General features: G+C 37.8%; 1 protein-coding gene across 1 annotated transcript in view; it reads left to right on the forward strand.

Annotated features, from left to right (window-relative positions):
* The window catches only part of LOC122910148 (glyceraldehyde-3-phosphate dehydrogenase-like), a 60,697-nt gene extending 45,277 nt beyond the window's left edge, over window positions 1–15,420 (forward strand). The window contains exon 2 of the mRNA XM_044254839.1: window positions 14,859–15,420. Coding sequence (XP_044110774.1) covers window positions 14,859–15,275 — 417 coding nt within the window. The 3' untranslated portion in view covers window positions 15,276–15,420. The remainder of the gene's footprint in view (window positions 1–14,858) is intronic.
* The last annotated feature ends 7,047 nt before the right edge of the window (window positions 15,421–22,467 follow it).

Consider the following 22,467-nt stretch of genomic DNA (forward strand, 5'->3'; position numbering starts at 1 on the left):
GTCAGTATCGCTTAATAATAAGACATATTCACAACAGGTATCCTCTGCCATAATGTACTGGGAAGGGCATATAAGCTTTCTGGTGTTCTTCCCCCAAATCCATAACTTCAAGTTAATAATGCCAAAACAGCCAGCAAGTCTAAACTGAGGGACATTCTACAGTATAACCAACAGTACTCTTTAAAAGGTGTTAAGATTATAAAAGACAAAGATGGAGCAAGTGTCACAGGTTGGAGGACTCCAAGGAAAGAAAAAAACTAAATGCAATGATGGATCCTGGACTGGATTGGGGACAGGAAGCATGACACTGATGGGAAAGACGCCCAAATTCAAATAAGGTCTATAACTTAATTACTATTGTAACAATATTAATTTCCCAACTTTATTAATGGTACTATGGTTACATAAGATGCTAACATTAGGGGAAACTGGATAAAGAACTCAGGGGAATCCTCTGAACTACTTTTGCAATTAAAAAAAAATCAGTATTAAGTTATTACAAAATAAAAAGTTTAAAAAAAAAAAAAAGACCAGCAGGTACAGAGCTAGGGCAGTCCTGGATGGTGGCACCTTGTTAGGGGTTTTATTACCCTGTGAGGTCAGGGACGACAAAGTTGAGAAAGTCACTCCATCCGGGCAATCTAGAGCCTTGAAGCCAAAACTCCACAGAAGCTGGTGATATGTGGGCAGAGTGTAGCAGAGTCTTATGGCTGGAAGGACAAGCTTTGTCATCAGGAGGACATGGTTTCAACTTGGCCCCCACTCTTCAGAAGGCACTTACCTCTCTGAACCTCAATTTTCTTATCTTTAAAATGAGAGAATATAATACTTATCTTACAGGTTTATGAGGGTATATGCAAAGAAACAATGTCTCTGAAGCATAACCAAAGTTCAATAAATATCTATTATTATTATACTATAAAAAGAAATCTGGGAAGAGTCTTATTATCACTTAAGCTTAAGCCCAGCATCTACATAAGTATTTATAAAGTGTTTCAAATATACCACATACGCTCCCAGTCAAGTTGCCATTAGTGATGTTAAGGTCATTGTAGTGCTATGGGCTTTAACTAAACTTACAGCACTGTTGGGGAATCTAATTTAATTGAGACGCACTCTAATTTGGATTACATTTTTTTCTAATTGAATTCCTCATGCCTTATATTTTCACATAGTTGTTAGTGTATAAATTATTAATTTAGTCACTTTGTTTGATTATATTTTTTCTGGCATTGCTCATCAGCGCTAACATGTTTAAATATTGGTCTCAGTGGTTGCTTAAAGCAAAGTTGTGTAGGAGGGAAACCCCCCCAATGACCCAAATCTAATAAAAATGCTGCTTTGTTTAAATTGTTTCATGACACAAATGTGGACGTTGTGTCTGACCACTTCTGTCTAATAGTTTTAGTACTATCATTATTCAGTCTCTTCAGGGAGATTAAATGGGGGGTGTCTGCAATGCTCTTGGAGGTGATCAATTTTCCTGGGCTTCCATACCTCTTGCTATGCCCATCTGGACCTGGGCTACTCATAGCGGGGTCTGTGCCCTTGTGCCAGCCTGGAAACTCCTAGTGGCCTGTGGCAGACACTGGGAGTAAACGTTCAGAAACTCTGATAGCAAAAGGACAGAATCATTTTCATTTTATGTTTGCTCAATAAAATTAGAAAGAGGGCTTGCATTTTGTATTTTTTGCTTTTTCATTTCATTTTCCTAGTAATTTACCATTACTGTATTTGACGAAAGTGTCAGTCTGCAGCAAATTGGAAAAAGAAAACACAAAGCAGGGTCCTTTCCCACAGACAGAGGAGCACTGATCTAAATCATAAAGCATATCTGGCAAAAGACTATCCCAGGTAATGTGTAATTGAAAGTAATCAATAAAAAGGAAAGCGTTCTCATCTAGCTCTACACATTTCATAAATACAACTCGAGCTAACATTACTGCCTGGAAGCATCTATGTACAGATTAGGAGCATTTGTCTGTGTGAGATTTCCTGTTGCTTGTAAACCTGCCTAAGGGTTGGGGTAGGGGGTGATTTCTGGCTAGGAACTTTCTCAGAGTGTGTTGGCTAAACTGGCATTGTCTTAAATACCACAATTGTCTCCTGACTGGCTCCCTATTTCCATTCTGGCCCATAATTTATCCTCCACACTGTTGCCAAAATAACAATCTTAGGAAAAAGCAAAATTTTATCATATTACCCTGATGCTTAAAAACCTTCCTGGATTTTCCCATTATCCACAGGATGGAGTTCAAATTCTTTAGCCTCCTGTACCAGATATTCCATGGTCTGATCCTGGTTTATTTCTCCAGTCTATGAATCTTTTTTGACTCCTCCTATCTTTGAAAAACCTTCTCAAGTGTTATTTTATCTAAAAAACCTTTTCTAAACTTTCCTCCTGAGACCCCAACCCAGGTAGAACTGACTCCTCCCTTATTCATGATGCCTACCAGTTTCCGGGACTGCATCAAGCATCTTTGTTGAGTTTGGAAATCAAATTAGGCCAAAGCCAAAGATTCACTATCCTGTTCTCATATTGAAAGTTAGATGTTGAGGCTGGTTTTGGAAGCTACTTGGAGGGGAGGTACAATGAATATTGAACTCTGATGAAGTTCTTAGAAGATTGTGGAGAAGGGAGTGGGACAGGTGCCCAACCACGGACTCTTCTAAGGGACAGCCCCTGCTGCAGTAGTTCCCTGAGGAAGTCAGAGTTACTCAATTGGGTAACTAGATTATGATTTGGTTCACTAAGCCAGGCATTTGGCTGTTAACTGAATGACATTCTAACTGGCCCAAAGAACACCCTTCAGTAGGTGAAGACCAGTTTTTACTTTCATAACACATTTACTTTTTACTTTCATAACACATTTCAATTGAAATCATAAAGCATATCTGGCAAAAGACTATCCCAGGTAATGTGTAATTGAAAGTAATCAATAAAAAGGAAAGCGTTCTCATCTAGCTCTACACATTTCATAAATACAACTCGAGCTAACATTACTGCTATGCTGCCAAATTGCCACTCTGTGTTTGAGTGTCTTGCGTAGAGCATAGGGAGTTGGGAAAAAGAAAGCACAAAGAATGGAAAGACACGAACCTGTAGTGGACAGGGCAAGCTGCCCACAGGAGTTTGTGTGTTCCCTTTCCATTGTATAGAGTTATTAAAGCCATGGAGCCCTGAATTACCTTTCCTAGTTCTAACTCCCTAACCTCCGACCACCCTCTACCCTCCCTTGCTTTACATCTGCATGTGGCCACCTGACTTGTCTTCACCAGTGGAATAGGAATGAGAGTGATACACTATCTTTAGGTCACTGCTTTAGGCTCTCTTTCATTTCTGCTAGCTGGGTGCCCTAGGGAATGGCGAAGCCAAAAATGGAGGGAATCCAGGTCCCTGAACCTCTTCACAGAGATCTGCCTGCTAACTGGGAAGAATTCCCTCACACTCTCAGATGAGCAAAAAATAAACTTCAAATGTGTTTGAGTCATTGGGGAGGGTATGTGCTTTTGGGTAAATTGGAAGGGGAGATGAACCATGAGAGACTATGGACTCTGAAAAACAATCTGAGGGGTTTGAAGTGGCGGGGGGGTGGGAGGTTGGGGTACCAGGTGGTGGGTATTATAGAGGGCACAGCTTGCATGGAGCACTGGGTGTGGTGAAAAAATAATGAATACTGTTTTTCTGAAAATAAATAAATTGGAAAAAAAAATTAAAAAAAAAATGTGTTTGAGTCCTTGCACATTTTGGATTTGCTAAAGCAGCCAATATTCCCCTAAATAAAACAGAGCCTCTAGTTCTAAAGGGTTTTGTTTTCACTTTGAAGGTAGACATTCATTTAAAAATTAGTCATATGTATTTTTACAAGGTATTTAATTTAATTGAGCACTCTAAGTGTTCAGAGAGGTCTCAATTTTCCCTGAGAGATTAATAAAGCAAAATAAATTGAAACACTTGATGAACATCTAATAAACAAATTACTTGTCTAAATTTTGCTGATATCATGCAGTTCACTTCCAAATAAATTCACTTTTAATTTTAATATCCTTGTATGGAGGTGAAGGATGTTGTTCTTTGGATATAGATTGTAATTTTATATTTTATGCTCATTCTACAATTTTTTTTTATTTTTTTATACTTCACCTATTTCCAAGAGTTTGCAATGACTTATAAAACATGACTTAACAACAAGGCTAAGAGAGTAGAAAAGCAGGATATAGAGAAAAGGACAGAGAAAATATATGAACTGTAACTATTCATGTGGCTGCTGTGATTGAGTTTCAACCCTATGTCTAAGCTTCTTGGCAGGCTGGGTTAGAGGGATGCCTGAAAAATTACAAATTAGCCCTCAGAAAGGAGGAATGACACTCATCTCTTAGGGGAGGCGAAGATTTTCTGGTACCAAAGTCTCAAAAACAAAACAAAACCAAAAAAATTATCCTCAATGTTTTGTCTCAGGAATAGGAGGTATCAAGAATGAAATCATAATAGAACTTTTTAAACTCTCCAACTTAGTTTTGGGAAATGAATTTTTGATGGTATTGAAAAGGAAAGAAGCTTTTGGGCCAAATAATCACAGAAAACCTTTTGTTTATTTTTATTTTCCATATATCTTAACCCTTGGGGACTTAGGTATAGCTTGCAGATGACAATCTTTGATATGTCCACTTACAAAAAATAAATTTTTTTTGTTCAGGATGGGTAAACTCTGGACCGAATTGCTGGTTTGATTATCAAAGCATTTTTAACAAAGGACGTCATTAGGTGAACTGACATTTGAAGGTGATTATCTTCCGTGGAAGGGAATTTGGTTTTCTCAGTGTATGAGCTTGGAGTTCTCATAGACTGAGTGCTCTTAGGTTGGGATTTCTAAGGAAGTCCCTCTATATTTTAGCACAAGCAACTCAACTTAGACGTTTTCAGATACAGGTCTTTCTCAATTTTGATTTCGTGTGCTCAAAGAATATTGCAGCTGGAGGTTGTCTCATTAGCTATCACTTTTTGATGACAAGACTGAGGCACAGACTAGGTACCTGATCAGCCAGTGGCCCTGCAGGTAGTGAAAAGAGAGCTGAAATAAGGACCCTAATCTCCTGATGCTTAGCTTCTTTCTACTGTGAAATAGATGCTTCTTTTAAGTACTAGTTTGATGCTATTCAATTTAATGCACTAAGTGTTTACTAAATGTCAGTGATAGAAAGCACCCCCCTTGAAGTATTTCTAAACTCCTTAGAATTTTTACTTATTTCCATATTTTCTTAAACTCTAGCTGTTTCCATGAAATATAGTTAGGCAGTGCAAAAGATAGTGAAAATATCAAAATAAAATGAAGAATTAGAATACTAATCTCTAATAAGATGATGTTATGTTCCAGATGGGTGATACAGTGTATCGTCCTTCCCACTCTCTGAAGATTTCAAAGCACTTAACTGTACCTTACAACTCATTAAGCCATGTGCTGAATCAGACATTGGATGTTATAACTTTATTCTTATTATTTATTTAATACCATCAAGGGAGTTGGTTCTCAGTGGGAACGGATAGCTCTAAAAGGATAAAAACTTTCTTTCAATGTTCTGAAAGGACAAGTACCATTCAGCCAATACATCTCTTCCAAAGATAATCAATGATAATGTAGGAAGAGGAATGCAAGTCATTCATAAAAATCTTCCCGAATGAGTAAACAAATAATTTCAAAAAGTCTTTGTAAGTTTATGTTGATTTGATCTGGTATACACTGCCTTATATGATAAAGGTGTTTATGGAATTGTAGTAATTAACATAAGAGTAATAAGCAGATCATCTTTTTGGCCCTGGCTCCCTTTCAAAATGAATGATCGGGGGCGCCTGGGTGGCTCAGTGGGTTAAAGCCTCTGCCTTCGGCTCAGGTCATGATCCCAGGTTCCTGGGATCAAGCCCCACATCAGGCTATATGCTCTGCATCAGGCTCCGTGCTTGGTGGGGAGCCTGCTTCCCCCTCTCTCTCTGCCTGCCTCTCTGCCTACTTGTAATCTCTGTCTGTCAAATAATAAAATCTTAAAAAAAAAAATGAATGATCGACTCTTAATTTGTAGAGCTGAGTATGCCACCTAAAAATTTTCATATTCAAAATTAAACTTTCAACCATTTCTAAAATGACAGAAGCAAATGACATAGATGCCGTTTTGAGAAATGATAGCCTACACTGATAAAAGCTACTGTGAGTTTTTCAGGTGTGTAAGACAGGCTCACATTTGTGTAAGGTTTCAATCACTTGCTTTAAAGGTGAGCACATCATCGTTTTGGTGCTGCCTAAAGTTCTACCTCAAAAGCAGAACTCTAGTAGGTTCATTAAAGCAGATGGAGATCCCTGGGCAGGAGATTTCAGACTCATTTCTTTATCATGCAAATTGCACAGGCTGTGCTGGGGTGAGGGGGTTAATGACTATTAACTGATAATAACAGGTTCCAGCCTCTTCTATCATTTATTCGGTTAGTGAGGGAGAAAGGAGAAAGACTGAGGAGGGGTCAGTGAAGAAATAACTTTGTTATAATTTGGGCTTATTTCACTGGTAGTGTTTTAAAAACAGGAATAAACAGATGAAAATGTAAAGATACCCAAAATTGTATCATCTAAAGATAATGCTATTGACATTTTGCTCTATATAGCATTTAACACAATTAACATATGCTCTACGCAATACAGTTTAACATTTTTTTCTTCTAAAATTGTACCATGTTATATATGCTATTTTAAATATGTTGTTCGTTTAACCTCGTGAATTTCCTCCAAGTCAGTTATTAATGGCATCATATTCCATCTTTCACTGTTGTACTGTCATTTATGTAACAAAACCTTCCATTTTTGGATATTTGGACTGTTTTAAATTATTTTGTTAAAATAAAAAATGCTGTGATAAGCATTTTTCTCTGTATATCTTTGTCCAAGTAGTTCTTAAGATAGATTGCTAGAAGTTATTACGTGAAAGGGAATACAATTCTTTAAGGTTATTTTAAAAACTTCCTTGCAGATACCAATGTATACACCCTGTGGATGTATGAAATTCCCTTTCCCTCCAACTCTTGAAAATACTGTAATTTTCCCAATCTTTACCAACTTGAAAGAACGTACAGATCTCATTTTTAATTGCTGTTCTTTGATTACCAAAGATCAGATAAATTGAGTATTTCCTTAATGTGTTTATTGGCATTTTCTATTTCTACTTTTTAATTGCTTATTTATGTCAATTTTGTATTCTACTAATGTATATATCTTTTTCTTACTGATTCTAAAGCACCCTTTGATATTAAGGACAGGAACACTTCATCTATCATATATGCTGCAAATATTTTTTCAAGTTTTCTGTTAGACTTTTAATTTTTTTGATGGTGTTTTTTTGTATGTAGATAGCTTTATTTTTAATATAATTATATCTTTTCATTTTTTCTTTCTTTCTTTTCTTTTCTTTCCTTCCTTCTTCTTTCTCCTCCTCCTCCTTCTCCTCTACCTCCTCCTCCTCCCCCTCCCCCATCCTTCTCCTTCCCCTTCCCCTGCCTCCTCCTCTTCCCCCTCCTCCTCCTTTTCTTTTCTTCTTCTTTTGGCTTCTACTTTGGATGTCATGCTTGGAAAGATTTTATCCATCCCAACATTTAGAGATATTTCCCTATGATCATTTAATGCTTTTAGTTTTTATATTTAAATTTTAAACTATTCTGAGTTGTTTTACACATAGAAACTGGCATAAAGAATAATATAAGAGAAACAGTGTATACAGTGGTTGAGAGCTGAGCCTGATTTCATTAATGTGGTGGTTTGAAAATAAGTCCACAAGTTTTTTGATACTTCTTATCATAAGGTGGAGCCTAATTCCCCTTTCCTTGAGTATGGGCTGAATTTAGTCACTTGCTTGTAATGAGTAGATATTGTAGAAATGATGGAGTGTGTCTTCTGATACTAGGTCATGAAAGACACTGAAGCTTTTCTCTCTCTGTCCGTCTCTCAAATTTCTCCCTTTGTGGGAGTTTGCCATGCCATAAGCACACTCAATCAGCTCCATGTGATGAGGAAATGAGGCCTTCTCCTAGCAGTCAGTGGGGAAGCCAGTGGAGACTTTTACCCAACAGGTACATGAGTCAGGTTGGAAGTGGATCCTCTAGCCCCATCAAGCCTTTACATGACACAGCTGACATGTTAGTGCAGCACGATGACAGACACAGAGGTTGAACCAGTCAACTAAGCTGCTTCTGGATTCCTGACTCAGAATCCTTGTGAGGTAAGAAATGTTTGTTGGTTAGGACTGCTAAATTTGGGGGTAATTTTTTAATGCAAAAATAAATGCTAACACAATTATTCTTTTCAATTTGGGGGGGAATTCTTTCCCATTTGTCCTTTCACAAGAACATGTTTTTTTGTCTTATTCCAAAATTTTTCAGAGGGTTTTAATTGACATTACATCATATTTCTAAATCATTTGGGGCCAATTGATAATTCATATGAGCCTTTCGTTTCTTTTTAAATTTACATATAATGTATTATTAGCTCTAGGGATATAGGTCTGTGAATCTTCAGGCTTACACACTTCACAGCACTCACTATAGCACATACCCTCCCCAGTGTCCATAAACCAACCCCCCTCTCCCTACCCGCTTAACCCCCTGGCAACCCTCAGTTTGTTTTGTGAGATTAAGAGTCTCTTATGGTTTGTCTCCTCCTAATCCCATCTTGTTTCATTTTTCCTTTTCCACTCTCCAAACCCCCAACTCTGCCTCTCAAATTCCTCATATCAGGAAGATCATATGATAATTGTCTTTCCCTGATTGACTTATTTCGCTCAGCATAATACCCTCTAGTTTCATCCACATTATTGCAAATGGCAACATTTCATTTCTTTTGATGGCTGCGCAGTGTTCTACAAACACTAGAACACTGTGCAAAAGAAATGAAATGTTGCCATTTGCAATAATGCAAATGCAGCCATCAAAAGAAATGAAATGTTATATATATATAATATATATATTATATATATAATAATATATTTATATATATTAATATATATAATAAATATATTATATACATATAATATATATATATATATATATATATATATATACACATCCCCCACATCTTCCTTATCCATTCATCTGTTGATGGACATCTAGGTTCATTCCATAGTTTGGCTCTTGTGGACATTGCTGCTGTAAACATTAGGGTGCTTGTTCCCCTTTGGATCACTACATTTTTATCTTTAGAGTAAATACCCAGTAATGTGATTGCTGGGTCGTAGGGTAGCTCTATTATCAACTTTTTGAGGAACCTCCATGCTGTTTTCCAGAGTGGCTGAACCAGCTTGCATTCCCACCAACAGTGTAGGAGGGCTCCTCTTTTTCTGCATCCTCACTAGCATCTCTTGTTTCCTGACTTGTTAATTTTAGCCATTCTGACTGGTGTGAGGTGGTATCTCACTGTGGTTTTGATTTGTATTTCCCTGATACTGAGTGGTGTGGAGCACTTTTGCATGTGTCTGTTGGCCATTTGGATGTCTTCTTGGCAGAAATGTCTGTTCTTGTCTTCTGTCCATTTCTTGATTGGATCATTTGTTCTTTGTGTGTTGAGTTTGATAAGTTCTTTATTGATTTTGGATACTAGCCCTTTATCTGATGTGTCACTTGCAAATGTCTTCTCCAATTCTGTTGGTTGCCTTTTGGTTTTGTTGACTGTTGCTTTTGGTGTGCAAAAGCTTCTGATCTTGATGAAGTCCCAATAGTTCATTTTTGCCCTTGCTTCCCTTGCCTTTGGTGATGTTTCCCGGAAGAAGCTGCTGTGGCTGAGGTCGAAGAGGTTGCTGCCTGTGTTCTTCTCAAGGATTTTGATGAATTCCTGTCTCACATTGAAGTGTTTCATCCATTTTGAGTCTATTTTTGTGTGTGGTGTAAGGAAATGGTCCAGTTTCATTTTTCTTCATGTGGCTGTCCAATTTTCCCAACACCGTTTATTGAAGAGACTGTCTTTTTTTCCATTTGACATTCTTTCTTGCTTTGTCAAAGATAAGCTGACCATAGAGTTGAGGATCTATTTCTGGGCTCTTTATTCTGTTCCATTGATCTATGTGTCTGTTTTAGTGCCAGTACCATACTGTCTTGATGATTGCAGCTTTGTAATAGAGCTTGAAGTCTGGAATTGTGATGCCACCAACTTTGGTTTTCTTTTTCAACATTTCACTGGCTATTCAAGGTCTTTTTTGGTTCCATATAAATTTTAGGATTATTTGTTTCATTTCTTTGAAAAAAAAAAGGATGGTATTTTGATAGGGATTGCATTAAACATGTAGATTGCTTTAGGTAGCATACACATTTTCACAATATTTTTTCTTCCAATCCATGAGCATGGAACATTTTTCCATTTCTTCTTGTCCTCTTCATTTTCTTTCATGAGTACTTTATAGTTTTGAGTACAGATTATTTGCCTCTTTGGTTAGGCTTATTCCTAGGCATCTTATGGCTTTGGGAGCAATTGTAAATGGGATTGACTCCTTAATTTCTCTTTCTTCTGTCTTGTTGTTGATGTATAGAAATGCAACTGATTTCTGTACATTGATTTTATATCCTGACACTTTACTGAATTCCTGTACAAGTTCTGGCAGATTTGGAGTGGAGTCTTTTGGGTTTTCCACATAAAGTATCATATCATCTGCAAAGGGTCATAGTTTAAATTCTTTGCTGATTTAGAAGGTTTTAATTTCTTTTTGTTGTCTGATTGCTAATGCTAGGACTTCTAGTACTGTGTTGAATAATGGTCATCCCTGCTGTGTTCCTGACCTTAGTGGAAAAGCTCTCAGTTTTTCTCCATTGAGAATGATATTTGCAGTGGGTTTTTCATAGATGGCTTTGATGATACTGAGGTATGTACCCTCTGTTCCTATACTTTGAAGAGTTTTGATCAAGAAAGCATGCTGTACTTTGTAAAATGCTTTTTCAGCATCTATTGAGAGTATTATATGGTTCTTGTTCTTTCTTTTATTAATGTATTGTATCACATTGATTGATTTGCAGATATTGAACCAACCTTGCAGCCCAGGAGTAAATCCCACTTGGTCGTGTTGAATAATCCTTTTAATGTTCTGTTGGATCCTATTGGCTAGTATTTTGGTGAGAATTTTTGCATCTGTGTTCATCAAGGATACTCATCTATAATTCTCCTTTTTGATGGGGTCCTTGTCTGGTTTTGGGCTCAAGGTAATGCTGGCCTCATAAAATGAGTTTGGAAGTCTTCCTTCCATTTCTCTTTTTTGGAACGGTCTCAGGAGAATAGATATTATTTCTTCTTTCAGTGTTCAGTAGAATTCCCCCTGGAAGCCATCTAGCCATGGGCTCTTGTTTTTTGGGAGATTTTTGAAGACTATTTCAATCTCCTTACTGGTGACCCATTGGTTATGGTTCTTTTCATGTTCTCTATTTCTTCCTGGTTCAGTTTTGGTAGTTTATCTGTCTCTAGGAATACATCCATTTCTTCCAGATGCATCCATTTCTTCCAGTCCAATTTGCTGGTGTACAGTTGCTCATAATATGTTCTTATAATTATTTGTATTTCTTTGGTGTAGGTTGTGATCTCTCCTCTATCGTTCATGATTTTATTCATTTGGGGCCTTTCTCTTTTCTTTTGGAAAAGTCTGGCCAGGGGTTTATCAATCTTATTAATTCTTTCAAAGAATCAGCTCCTATTTTCATCGATTTGTTCTACCATTCTTTTGGTTTCTATTTCACTGATTTCTATTCTGATCTTTATTATTTCTCTTCTCCTGCTGGGCTTAGGCTTTCTTTGTTGTTCTTTCTCCAGATCCTTCAGGTGTAGCATTAGATTGTGTACTTGAGTCCTTTCTTGTTTCTTGAGAAAGGCTTGTATCATTATGTATTTTCCTCTCAGGACTGCCTTTGCTGTGTCCCACAGATTTTGAACAGTTGTGTTTTCATTATCATTTGTTTCCATGAATTTTTTCAATTCTTCTTTAATTTCCTGGTTGACTCATTCATTCTTTAGTAGGATGTTCTTTAGCCTCCATGTATTTGGGTTCTTTCTAAATTTCCTCTTGAGACTGAGTTCTAGCTTCAGAGCATTGTGGTCTGAAAACATGCAAGAATGATCCCCATCTTTTGGTACTGGATGAGACCCGATTTGTCACCCAGGATGTGATCTACTCTGGAGAATGTTCCATGTGCACTAGAGAAGAATGTGTATTCTGTTGCTTTGGGATGGAATAATCTGAATATATCTGTGATGTCCATCGGGTCCAGTGTGTCATTTAAGGCCTTTATTTCCTTGTTGATCTGTTGCTTGGATGATTTGTCCATTTCAGTGAGGGAGGTGTTAAAGTCCCCTACTATTATTGTATTATTGTGGATGTGTTTCTTTGATTTTGTTATTAATTAGTTTATATAGTTGGCTGCTCCCATGTTGGAGGCATAGGTATTTAAAATCGTTAGATCTTCTTGTTGGACAGATTCTTTTTTTTTTTTTTTAAATAATATCTTCTTTTTAAAAGGATTTTATTAATTTATTTGACAGAGATCACAAGTAGGCAGAGAGGCAGGCAGAGAGAGAGGAGGACGCAGTCTTTTCGCTGAGCAAAGAGCCCGATGCAGGGCTCAATCCCAGGACCCTGGGATCATGACCTGAGCCGAAGGCAGAGGCTTTAACCCACTGAGCCACTCTGGTGCCCCTGATGGACAGATTCTTTGAGTATGATATAGTTTCCTTCCTCATCGCTTATTTTAGTCTTTGGCTTAAAATCTAATTTATCTAATATAAGGATTGCCACCCCAGGACTCTTTTGATGCCCACTGGCATGGTAAATTGTTTTCCATCACCTCATTTAAATCTGGAGGTGTCTTTGAGTCTAAAATGAGTTTCTTATTGACAGCATATTGATGGATTTTGTTTTTTAATCCATTCTGATGTCCTGTGTCTTTTGATTAGCCCATTTATATCAGGGTAGCTACTGAGAGATATGAATTTAGTGCCATTGTATTGCCTGTAAGGTTACTGTTACTATATATTGTCTCTGTTCCTTTCTGGTCTACTACTTTTAGGTTCTCTCTTTGCTTAGAGGACACATTTCAATATTTCCTGTAGTACTAGGTTGGTGTTTACAAATTTTTTTAAGTTTTTGTTTGTCCTGGAGGCTTTTTATCTCTCCATTTTCAATGATAGCCTAGCTGCATGTTTTTCTCATTTGGTGTTTTGAATATATCATGCCAGTTCTTTCTGGCCTGCCAGATCTCTGTGGATAGGTCTGCTGCCAATCTAATATTTTTATCATTGTATGTTATAGACTTCTTGTCCTGGGCTGCTTTCAGGATTTTTTCTTTGACATTAAGACTTGTAAGTTTTACTATTAGATGACGGGGTGTGGACCTATTTTTATTGATTTTGAGGTGGGTTCTCTGTGCCTCCTGGATTTTGATGCTTGTTCTCTTTGACATATTAGGGAAATTCTCTACAATGGTTAGCTCCAATATACCTTCTGCCCCCCTCTCTTTTTCTTCTTTTTCTGGAATCCCAATTGGGATTATTCTAGTATTGTTTCATCTTACAGTATCACTTATCTCTCAAATTCTTCCCTCATGGTCCAGTAGTTGGCTCTTTTGCTCAACGTCTTTATTCTCTGTCATTTGGTCTTCTATATCACTAATTCTCTCTTCTGCCTCATTTATCCTAGCAGTAAGATGCTCCATTTTTTTTTAAAGATTTTATGTATTCATTTGACAGAGAGAGATCACAAGTAAGCAGAGAGGCAGGCAGAGAGAGACGAAGGGAAGCAGGATCCCTGCTGAGCAGAGAGCCCGATGCGGGACTCGATCCCAGGATCCTGAGATCATGACCTGAGCCGAAGGCAGCGGCTTAACCCACTGAGCCACCCAGGTGCCCCAAGAGGCTCCATTTTTTATTGCACCTCATTAATAGCTTTTTTGATTTTAGCTTGGTTAGATTTTAGTTCTTTCATTTCTCCAGAGAGGGCTTTTATATCTCCAGACAGTGTTTCTCTAAGTTCTTTGATGCCTTTTTCAAGCCCAGCTAGCACCTTGAGAATCGTCATTCTGAACTGTAGATCTGACATATTACTAATGACCATATTGATTAGTTCCATAGCCTTTGGTACTGCCTCTTGTTCTTTTTTTTTGTGGTGAGTTTTTCCACCTAGTCATTTTATCCAGATAAGAATATATGAAGAAGAGAATAAAATACTAAAAGGGTGGCAAAGGCCCCAGAAAAATGTATGCTAACCAAATCAGAAGAGACCCCAAATTGGGGGGTGAGGGGAGGAGAAGAAAAGGAGTAAAAAGAATTTTTTTAAAAATTTAAAAAAAAAAAATATATATATATATTAGACTCGTGAATAGAACAGAGCCACTTACTTGATTTGGGGTGTATTTTGGTCTTAGAAGAAACTACCTCCCAAAATTTTGAGGAAAGAAGAATATATATATATATATATATATATATTTATACACACACACACACACACACACACACAAATAAGGGTAGACATGATGAAGGGATGGAATACGACTATAAAGATGAAAATTTAAAAAAAATTCTCAAAAAGGAATTGTTAAGATAAATTGGTTGGGAAAAAGAATGAAAAAGAAAGTGAAGAGAATTTACTCAGGCTGGAGACTAGAACAAAGCCCTGTGCTAGATTTAGGGTATATTTTGATCTATTAGAAGAAGTTGTACCCCAAAATTTTTTAGAAGAAAAAATTCTGTATGTATACAAAAAATAAAGTTAGATACAATGAAGGATAAAATATGACTATAATAATGAAAGTTTAAAAAGATTTTTTTAGAAAGGTATTGTTAAGATAAACTAGTTTAAAAAAAAAGTTAAAAGAGGAAGGAGGACAGAACATCATCCCTGCTTCCACTGGTGCAGCCAAGGCTGTAGGCAAGGTCATCCCTGAGCTGAATGGGAAGCTCACAAGCATGGCCTTCCGTGTCCCCACCCCCAATGTGTCTGTTGTGGATCTGACCTGCCGCCTGGAGAAAGCTGCCAAATATGATGACATCAAGAAGGTGGTGAAGCAGGCATCAGAGGGCCCCCTTAAGGGCATCCTGGGGTATACTGAGGACCAGGTTGTCTCCTGCGACTTCAACAGTGACACCCACTCCTCTACCTTCGATGCTGGGGCTGGCATTGCTCTCAATGACCACTTTGTCAAGTTCATTTCCTGGTATGACAATGAATTTGGCTACAGCAACCGGGTGATGGACCTTATGGTCCACATGTCCTCCAAGGAATAAGAGCCCCCTGAACCACCAGCCCCAGCCAGAGCAAGAGGAAGAAAGAGGCCCTCAGCTGCTGGGGAATCCCTGCCCCAACTTATCCCCTAAAACACTGAGAATCTCCCAACCTCCACTATTTCCATCCCAGACCCCCTGAAGAAGGGGAGGGGCTTGGGGAGCCCTACATTGTCATGTACCATCAATAAAGTATACTGTACCCAGCCAAAAAAAAAAAAAAAAGAGGAAAGAGGAAAAGTTAAAAAAATTAGAATAAGAAAAAAATAAAATTAAAAAATTTAATTAACTTCGCAAGATTAAAGAATCATGGGGAGAAAGCCATGTTTTCCATGCTTTGCTTTCCCCTCCTCAGGAATTTCGCTGTTCTTGGTGAGTGAGCTTGGTCTTGGCTGGATGTTCCTGCTGATCTTCTGGGGGAGGGGCCTGTCGCAGTGATTCTCAAATGTCTTTGCTGGAGGCGGAATTGCCCTGCCCTTGCCAAGGGCCAGGCTAAGTAATCTGCTTAAGTTTGCTTTCAGGAGCTTTTGTTCCCTGAACACTTTCCATAGAGCTCTGGAGGATGGGAATGAAAATGGCAGCCTCCCAATCTCTACCCGGAGGAGCTGAGAGCTCTGGGGCCCCACTCCTCACTCAGTTTACCCTCAGAGAAAAGCACTCAGTCACTCCCAGCTCCCTGGTCTCTGGCCATGCTCTGAGCTCACCTGACCTGTGACCGATCATTTTTGTCTCAGGCACACGGCCCCATTTGGAGTCTCCAAATCCAGCAGATTCCTGCCTCCAGAGAAGGAAGGTGAGTCTCCCCGGAAAGTGGTTGATTTTCTGTTCTAGAATTGTTGTTCTTATTCTCTTCGATCTCCTGTTGAGTTTGTAGATGTTCGGAATGGTTTGATAACTATCTAAATGCGCTCCTGTATCTTGATGTCATCTCAGTCTGCCACACCTCTGCTATCTTGACTCCTCTGAGCTTTTCTGATACAAGAACATTATATTCCATCTAAATTACATAAGACATTTATATGCCTCAAAAATGTAGAGTTTTCTTTATGCATATTTCTTATGAGGTTTATTATTATTATTATTATTTTTTAAATATTTTATTTATTTATTTGTCAGAGAGAGAGAGATCACAAGTAGGCAGAGAGGCAGGCAGAGAGAAAGGGGGAAAGCAGGCTCCCTGCTGAGCTGAGAGCCTGATGTGGGGCTCGATCCCAGGACCCTGAGATCAGGACCTGAGCCAAATGCAGAGGCTTAACCCACTGAGCCACCCAGGCGTCCCTATGAAGTTTATTATTAACTATTACATGTTTTTTATTGGTATTGCAAATGGGAATAATTTCTACTTGGTTATTGTTTATTTGATTATTATTTGTATGCAAGAATTAAATTGATTTTTGTACATTTATCCAGTAACATACTATTTAATTGGATTCTATTGTTAGTTTTCATTGTTTTTCCATTTTATCTTTTGGGGTTTCTATATATACACACGCTGATCTGCTAATCTTTTTAAAGTGAACTTAATGATACTGAGCAAAGAAGCAAAAATGTGTGTGTGTGTGTGTGTGTGCGTGTGCATCATGTTCATGATGATAGGATGCCAAGAATTTGAAAAGAAATAAAATGTAAGTAGCTATGTTTTATTCATTTCATTCTGCATCATTTAGCATAGCTATCAGGACATGGAAGTTGCTGTGTGGATGCCAGTTAAGTGAATGAGTGAATGAATGATCTGCCCTCCTCCTAGTTTGGCCTTAATGTCCCTCTGTGAGGTAGCTCATCACAAGGTCCTACCAATGTTCTGAGCTGAGCCCATGTTGGATATGATATCTGAGAAGTCCTCAGAATACTACTAATGTGACTAAATAAGTAAGTACATTACTTACCCTCAAAGACCTAATGATCTCTCTGGGCAGACAATATAAATACAAATGCAATCATTAGAGAATAGTTTAATGTTAGAATGTGGTGCATCCCTGGACCCCCCCCCCCCCACCGTGGCTGGTATGAATAGCAAACCTACTCCTTATCTGAGCAATGTTTATGTAAAAGATTCTGAGCTTACACCAAATCAGGGAGGGTATGTAACAAAGCAGTGTTTGAGGGGGAGTAAAGATCCTACATGAATAAGTGTCTTGGGTGCCCAGTCTAAAGGACAAGGAGAGGCACAAAACCAGGCCAAAAAAATCCAAAAACTAGATTGACAGTCTCATCAAGAACATGTTGGGACAAATGTCTTAAAAGCAAAGTGGTGGTAACATAGGGATTCAGCACTTTCCTAGTAGTGCCTGGTACATGACTGGGAGTGGGACTGGCTGTAGGGCACTTGAAGGAACTTCACTGGGTTGGTATGAACCCACTGAGAGAGAAGGAGTAACTCAGACGAGAGAAACAAGTCATGGGTTCTGTAGGCCAAGATAAGGAATGAGATTTTTCTCAAGATGCAAGGGAAATCAATGGAGGATTTTAAATTAGGGTTGACATGACATTTTTTTTTAACAAAAATCTTCTTTCACAGTATGGAACCTAAATGTGGTCGGGGGACAAACATGGGATTTGAAAGAGTTAGTGGGAGAACATCACAGTGAGCTGGAGAGAGGTGGTTGGGGGCTGGAACAGGAAGCTGGTGATAGAGTGGAAACCACTGAAGCCTATTTGGAGATAAACAGACAAGAAACATTCTCCAGTTAGGACTTAGTCCACTAGGCTTCTTTGTCATTCCAGTGAGGATTAAACAGCTCAAACTAGAGGTGAGAATAGTCCAACAATCTGGGTGCTTTGGCCATCTGAGTGGAATTTTGTGGGTGCATTAAAGATAGTTCAAGCATTGGGAAGGAGAGTTGATGGCTTTGTGAATAAAGTTTTCAGTGCTAACAAGTTTTGCTTTTCCAATCCTTAAGTATATTTTATTTATTGTAATATAAAGTAAATTTGTCATAATAAAAATACTTATTTCTGATAGTTACAAGATAACCCCCTGCAAAAACTTAAGGTGGACTTTATATAATTCATTTTATCTGCTTGGCAAACATTACAGGAGAATGTCTTTTAAGTAAATGCATAACCGTGCTTAGAAATTTAGAAATTTTATGACGTGTTTTTAAAATATTTTTCATCTTAATTTTTTCCTTTTAATTCTAATATATTCTGTAAAAAACTATTACTGCTTTCCTGCCTGTAGTTTAGCCTATTATAAATCTGGTTAAATTAATGCGAAGTTAATGGCTATATTTTAGAGTAACCTCTTGAAATGTAATAACTTTATTGGAACAAAACTATTTTTGCCAAAATTATGTGGAACTAATGAAAAATTAATTGCTTTATAAAATGCTGGCTTTTATCTAAAACTAATAATTCCTGTACATCGCTTAATCCTCCCGCAAACAGTTGGCAGGAAATAAAATCTAAGTTTACCAGTTCAAATTCCCTAAGATCCTCAGAGTCATTTTTATTTTTGCATGATCCAACCTTTTAACTTTTTCACAACTTTAATCTTAAAAAAACAGATTTCTAATTAAATTCAGGCCTATCATTCCCCTAAAGGAGAGTTAAAAACACCAAGTCTAACTCAGATTTGGGACCTGTGAGCTAGTACTTTTCCTTTCTTTACAGTTCACGTTGGCATTTTTATATGTCTCCCTCTAATAAAATGTAATGATTTTTATCTTTTAAGTTGATGCCTGGGACTATGCCTTTTATCTGCTGTTTACTGCGTTTCAACCCATAAATAAATCATGCAACAAAATAAATTACTTAATCCTGTGTTTCATTTGGAAACATGTTTAAGGATAGATATAGAAAAAAAATCACGCTGTGACTCTGAATTTCTCACACTTTTATGATTTTATATCACATTTGAACACTATCAAGGTGTCCTATCAATAACAACTTTATATAGGAGCCACATTTGGAGATTTTTAAAAGTTCATGCTATTTTTTGATTAGGCTGTGTTCAGATTAACCACCCCCCAGCCTGTCCTTTGTCATTAGCACTTGCCATGATTCTACTGTTTTACTAATAATTCATTCTAGTGTGTAACTATTTAGCAGAAAGAGTATTAATCCCCAGCTACGTGGCAACATGTGATTATTTTATTCCCGTTTTATGCTTAACCATTCTTTCTGTCTTCGCTTAGTAGCAGAAGCTTTCTTAACACTCTGAAAGAGAAAAATAAAACATCGCCCAACCTAATTTGTTTATTAAGTAAGCTCTTTTAGCATGAAAGGGAAAAAGTCCAAATTTCAAAACAGGTTTGGAGAATGCGATACGTGTGTTATCGAGAAGCATTCTCCTCCACAGATTTCTCCCCTTGAAAACGGTTTTTTTTTTTTTATATACAGAGAATGGACCCTCGTTTCTTAGGTTAATTGCTGGAATATGATGAGGTTTGGTTGCATTTTTAGTAATTTCCGGATTCTATTCCAGGACATTTGGGATAGAGCCCAAGAGCTTAGCATGTTTTCCTTTTTTCATGGTAAAATTGTGCAAATATGCATTAGAGTGTGAAAACAAACAGTCTAATACATTTTTGCAAAGCTCTTTATGTTTACTGTTTATTGCAGATACCAGATCCTAATTAAAATGCGCCAACAAAAGCCAAGATACAAAGAACAAAGATATAACGAAACTTCATCTTTATAAAATATTTGTGATTAATCCTGGGGGATGTATGGCCTCACAGCACTGCAGTGGAATTCTGAAAGCCTTCTTCAACCACACCAGGGAGGTAATAGAATTTAGGGTTGTCTGGTGGTTCTAGAAAGACAAACCAGGCCATGGTTGTTTTTGGGGTGCTATATACTTCTTACAGAGGGTCTAATAATTCTTTAATTCAAGATTTTGGTTTCTTATCACTAAACATTTAAAATGAATAGCAACCAACTTCAAAGAAGTAACCCAAAGAAGAAGCATTAAAAGCATATTTTGCAGGGATAGATGGATTTAGATTTGTGTGTGTGTGTGTGTGTTTTCAGTTGACATTTTCTGTATGAGTGTGAGAGAGATTACTTTTTATTTTTTGTACATTTAAGAGAATTAAAAAGGTCAATGGAAATATGAAGGATGGGGCGCCTGGTTGGCTCTGTCAGTTAAGCGTCTGACTCTTTGTTTCAGCTCATGTCACAATCTCAGGGTGGAGCCCAGCCCCTGGCTCCTCATTCAGTATGGGGTCTACTTAAGATTCTCTCTCTCTCTCTCTCTTTGCCTTCTCTGCCCCTTCCCCTGCGTGTGTGTGTACACTCTCCCTCTCTCAAATAAAGATAAGATGAATAAAATCTATTAAAAAAAGAAGAAATATGAAGGACAATGTCACAGTGTCAATTAATGGAAAGGATAGGGATTTGGAGTCACAAGAACCTGAATCTGAGTCACTACTCTACTTTATAGTTTTTTTGATCTTGGAACTTGTGATCTTTAATTTCTTGGAGTCTCGGTTTCCTCATCTCTAATATGGAGATAATAATAGTGTGACATTATAGAGTTGTGAGAATTAAAAAGGTAAGCGAGGTAACACCCTCATCTTGTTAGATGCAAATACTCTTATTTTTTCAGAAGGAGGTGCATACAACAACTCGTACGGTGAGGTTGAAGAAAAGATAGGAGGAATATCTAGCAGATGAGGAATGTGAAACATCACTTTACCCTTGCTCTATTTTGTTTGCATTTAAAATTTTCTCTTGAAGCTTTTCTTTCCTATTTATTTATTATAGTAGGGCAGATTGCCAGAGAAAGGTACTCAGTATTTTTTCAAATGGAAAAATCTTGGGAAAGTCCTTTATGTACTGCAGTAGACTTCATAGTGTGATCCTTGATGAGTTGTTTTGGGATAACCTGGGAACTTGTTAGAAATGCAAATTCTTGGGCTTCACCCCTCAGACCTACTGAATCTGGTAATGGAGTCTGTAATCTGTATTTCAACAATCTCTGTAGGTGATTGGAATGTATATTAAATTTTCCACTGATGTATCTATTTTTTTTTTTTTTTGCCTTCCTTTCTCTGTAATAGCAACCTTAATAATGCACAAGTCCCAAGTCCCTGTGTATAACTATCTTGAGGGATGGTATATTATAGTTTTTAAGAACATAGGGCCTATATCTCAGCTCATTACTGATTAGCTCTGTGTTTTTGGGCAAGATAGTTGATGTCTCTGTGCCTCAGTTGCTTCTACTGTAAGATGGAAAAAGTAATAGTATCTAGCTCACAGGAACTTTGTGAGAATGTAAAACACTTAGGACAGTGCCAGACAAATAGAAGAAATATTGGCTATTATTTTGTTATCTAGTGAATATAGAGGCCATGGCAAATATAGAGAATTAGCAAACTAACCAGCCTATGAAGTTGTGGAATCTCAAATTGTGGCATAGATTTTCTGTCACCATTCTTTTTCCTTTTTTCTTTTTTTTAAAAAAGATTTTATTTATTTATTTGACAGACAGAAATCACAAGTAGGCAGAGAGACAGGCAGAGAGAGAGAGGGGGAAGCAGGCACCCCTTCGAGCAGAGAGCCCGATGCGGGGCTCGATCCCAGGACCCTGGGATCATGACCTGAGCCGAAGGCAGAGGCTTTAACCCACTGAGTCACCCAGGCGTCCCATGACATCAATATTTTTTCAACAAAGATTTGTTGTCAGCTCAGTACAAGCCGGGCATTGTCAACGGTAGTAGAGATAGAGTGGAGCATAAGAAAGATTTGATCTCTGCCTGTATTATGCTTAGAAGGAGAGAGAAGCATTGAAAAATAAATTTGCAATTAATTAATTAGCCACAATTGTGATGAGTGCTTTGAAGGAAGAGAATAGCATGCTATGAGAGTGTTTAATTGGTAATCTTGACTTGGCATATAGTGGGTGGTGGTGGAGGGTCAGTGAAACTTCCCTCAGAGAATCTGAGGCTGAACCCTGAAGGATGAATGGGAGTTTGATAAGCAAAGAAGGGTGTGAGGCAAGCATTCCAGGGAAAAAGAATGGCATATGTAAAGACCCTGAAGTGAGTAGGACCTTGGTGCTTTGGAGTAGCTGAAAAAGGCCAGTGTGGCTTGGGTAAGGGGCAAGACAAGACTGAATCATCCCCATGGCAATGGATAGCTATTGAGGGATTTAAGCAAGGCAGTGACATTTGTTTTTAGAAAGGCCCCTCTAGCAAAGTGGGAAAAATGAATTGGAGGGGTCAGAGATACTGCAAGGACAGTGGTGGCT

This window comes from Neovison vison, chromosome 6 (assembly GCF_020171115.1).
Source record: "Neovison vison isolate M4711 chromosome 6, ASM_NN_V1, whole genome shotgun sequence".
NCBI classification, from domain to species: Eukaryota; Metazoa; Chordata; class Mammalia; order Carnivora; family Mustelidae; genus Neogale; species Neogale vison.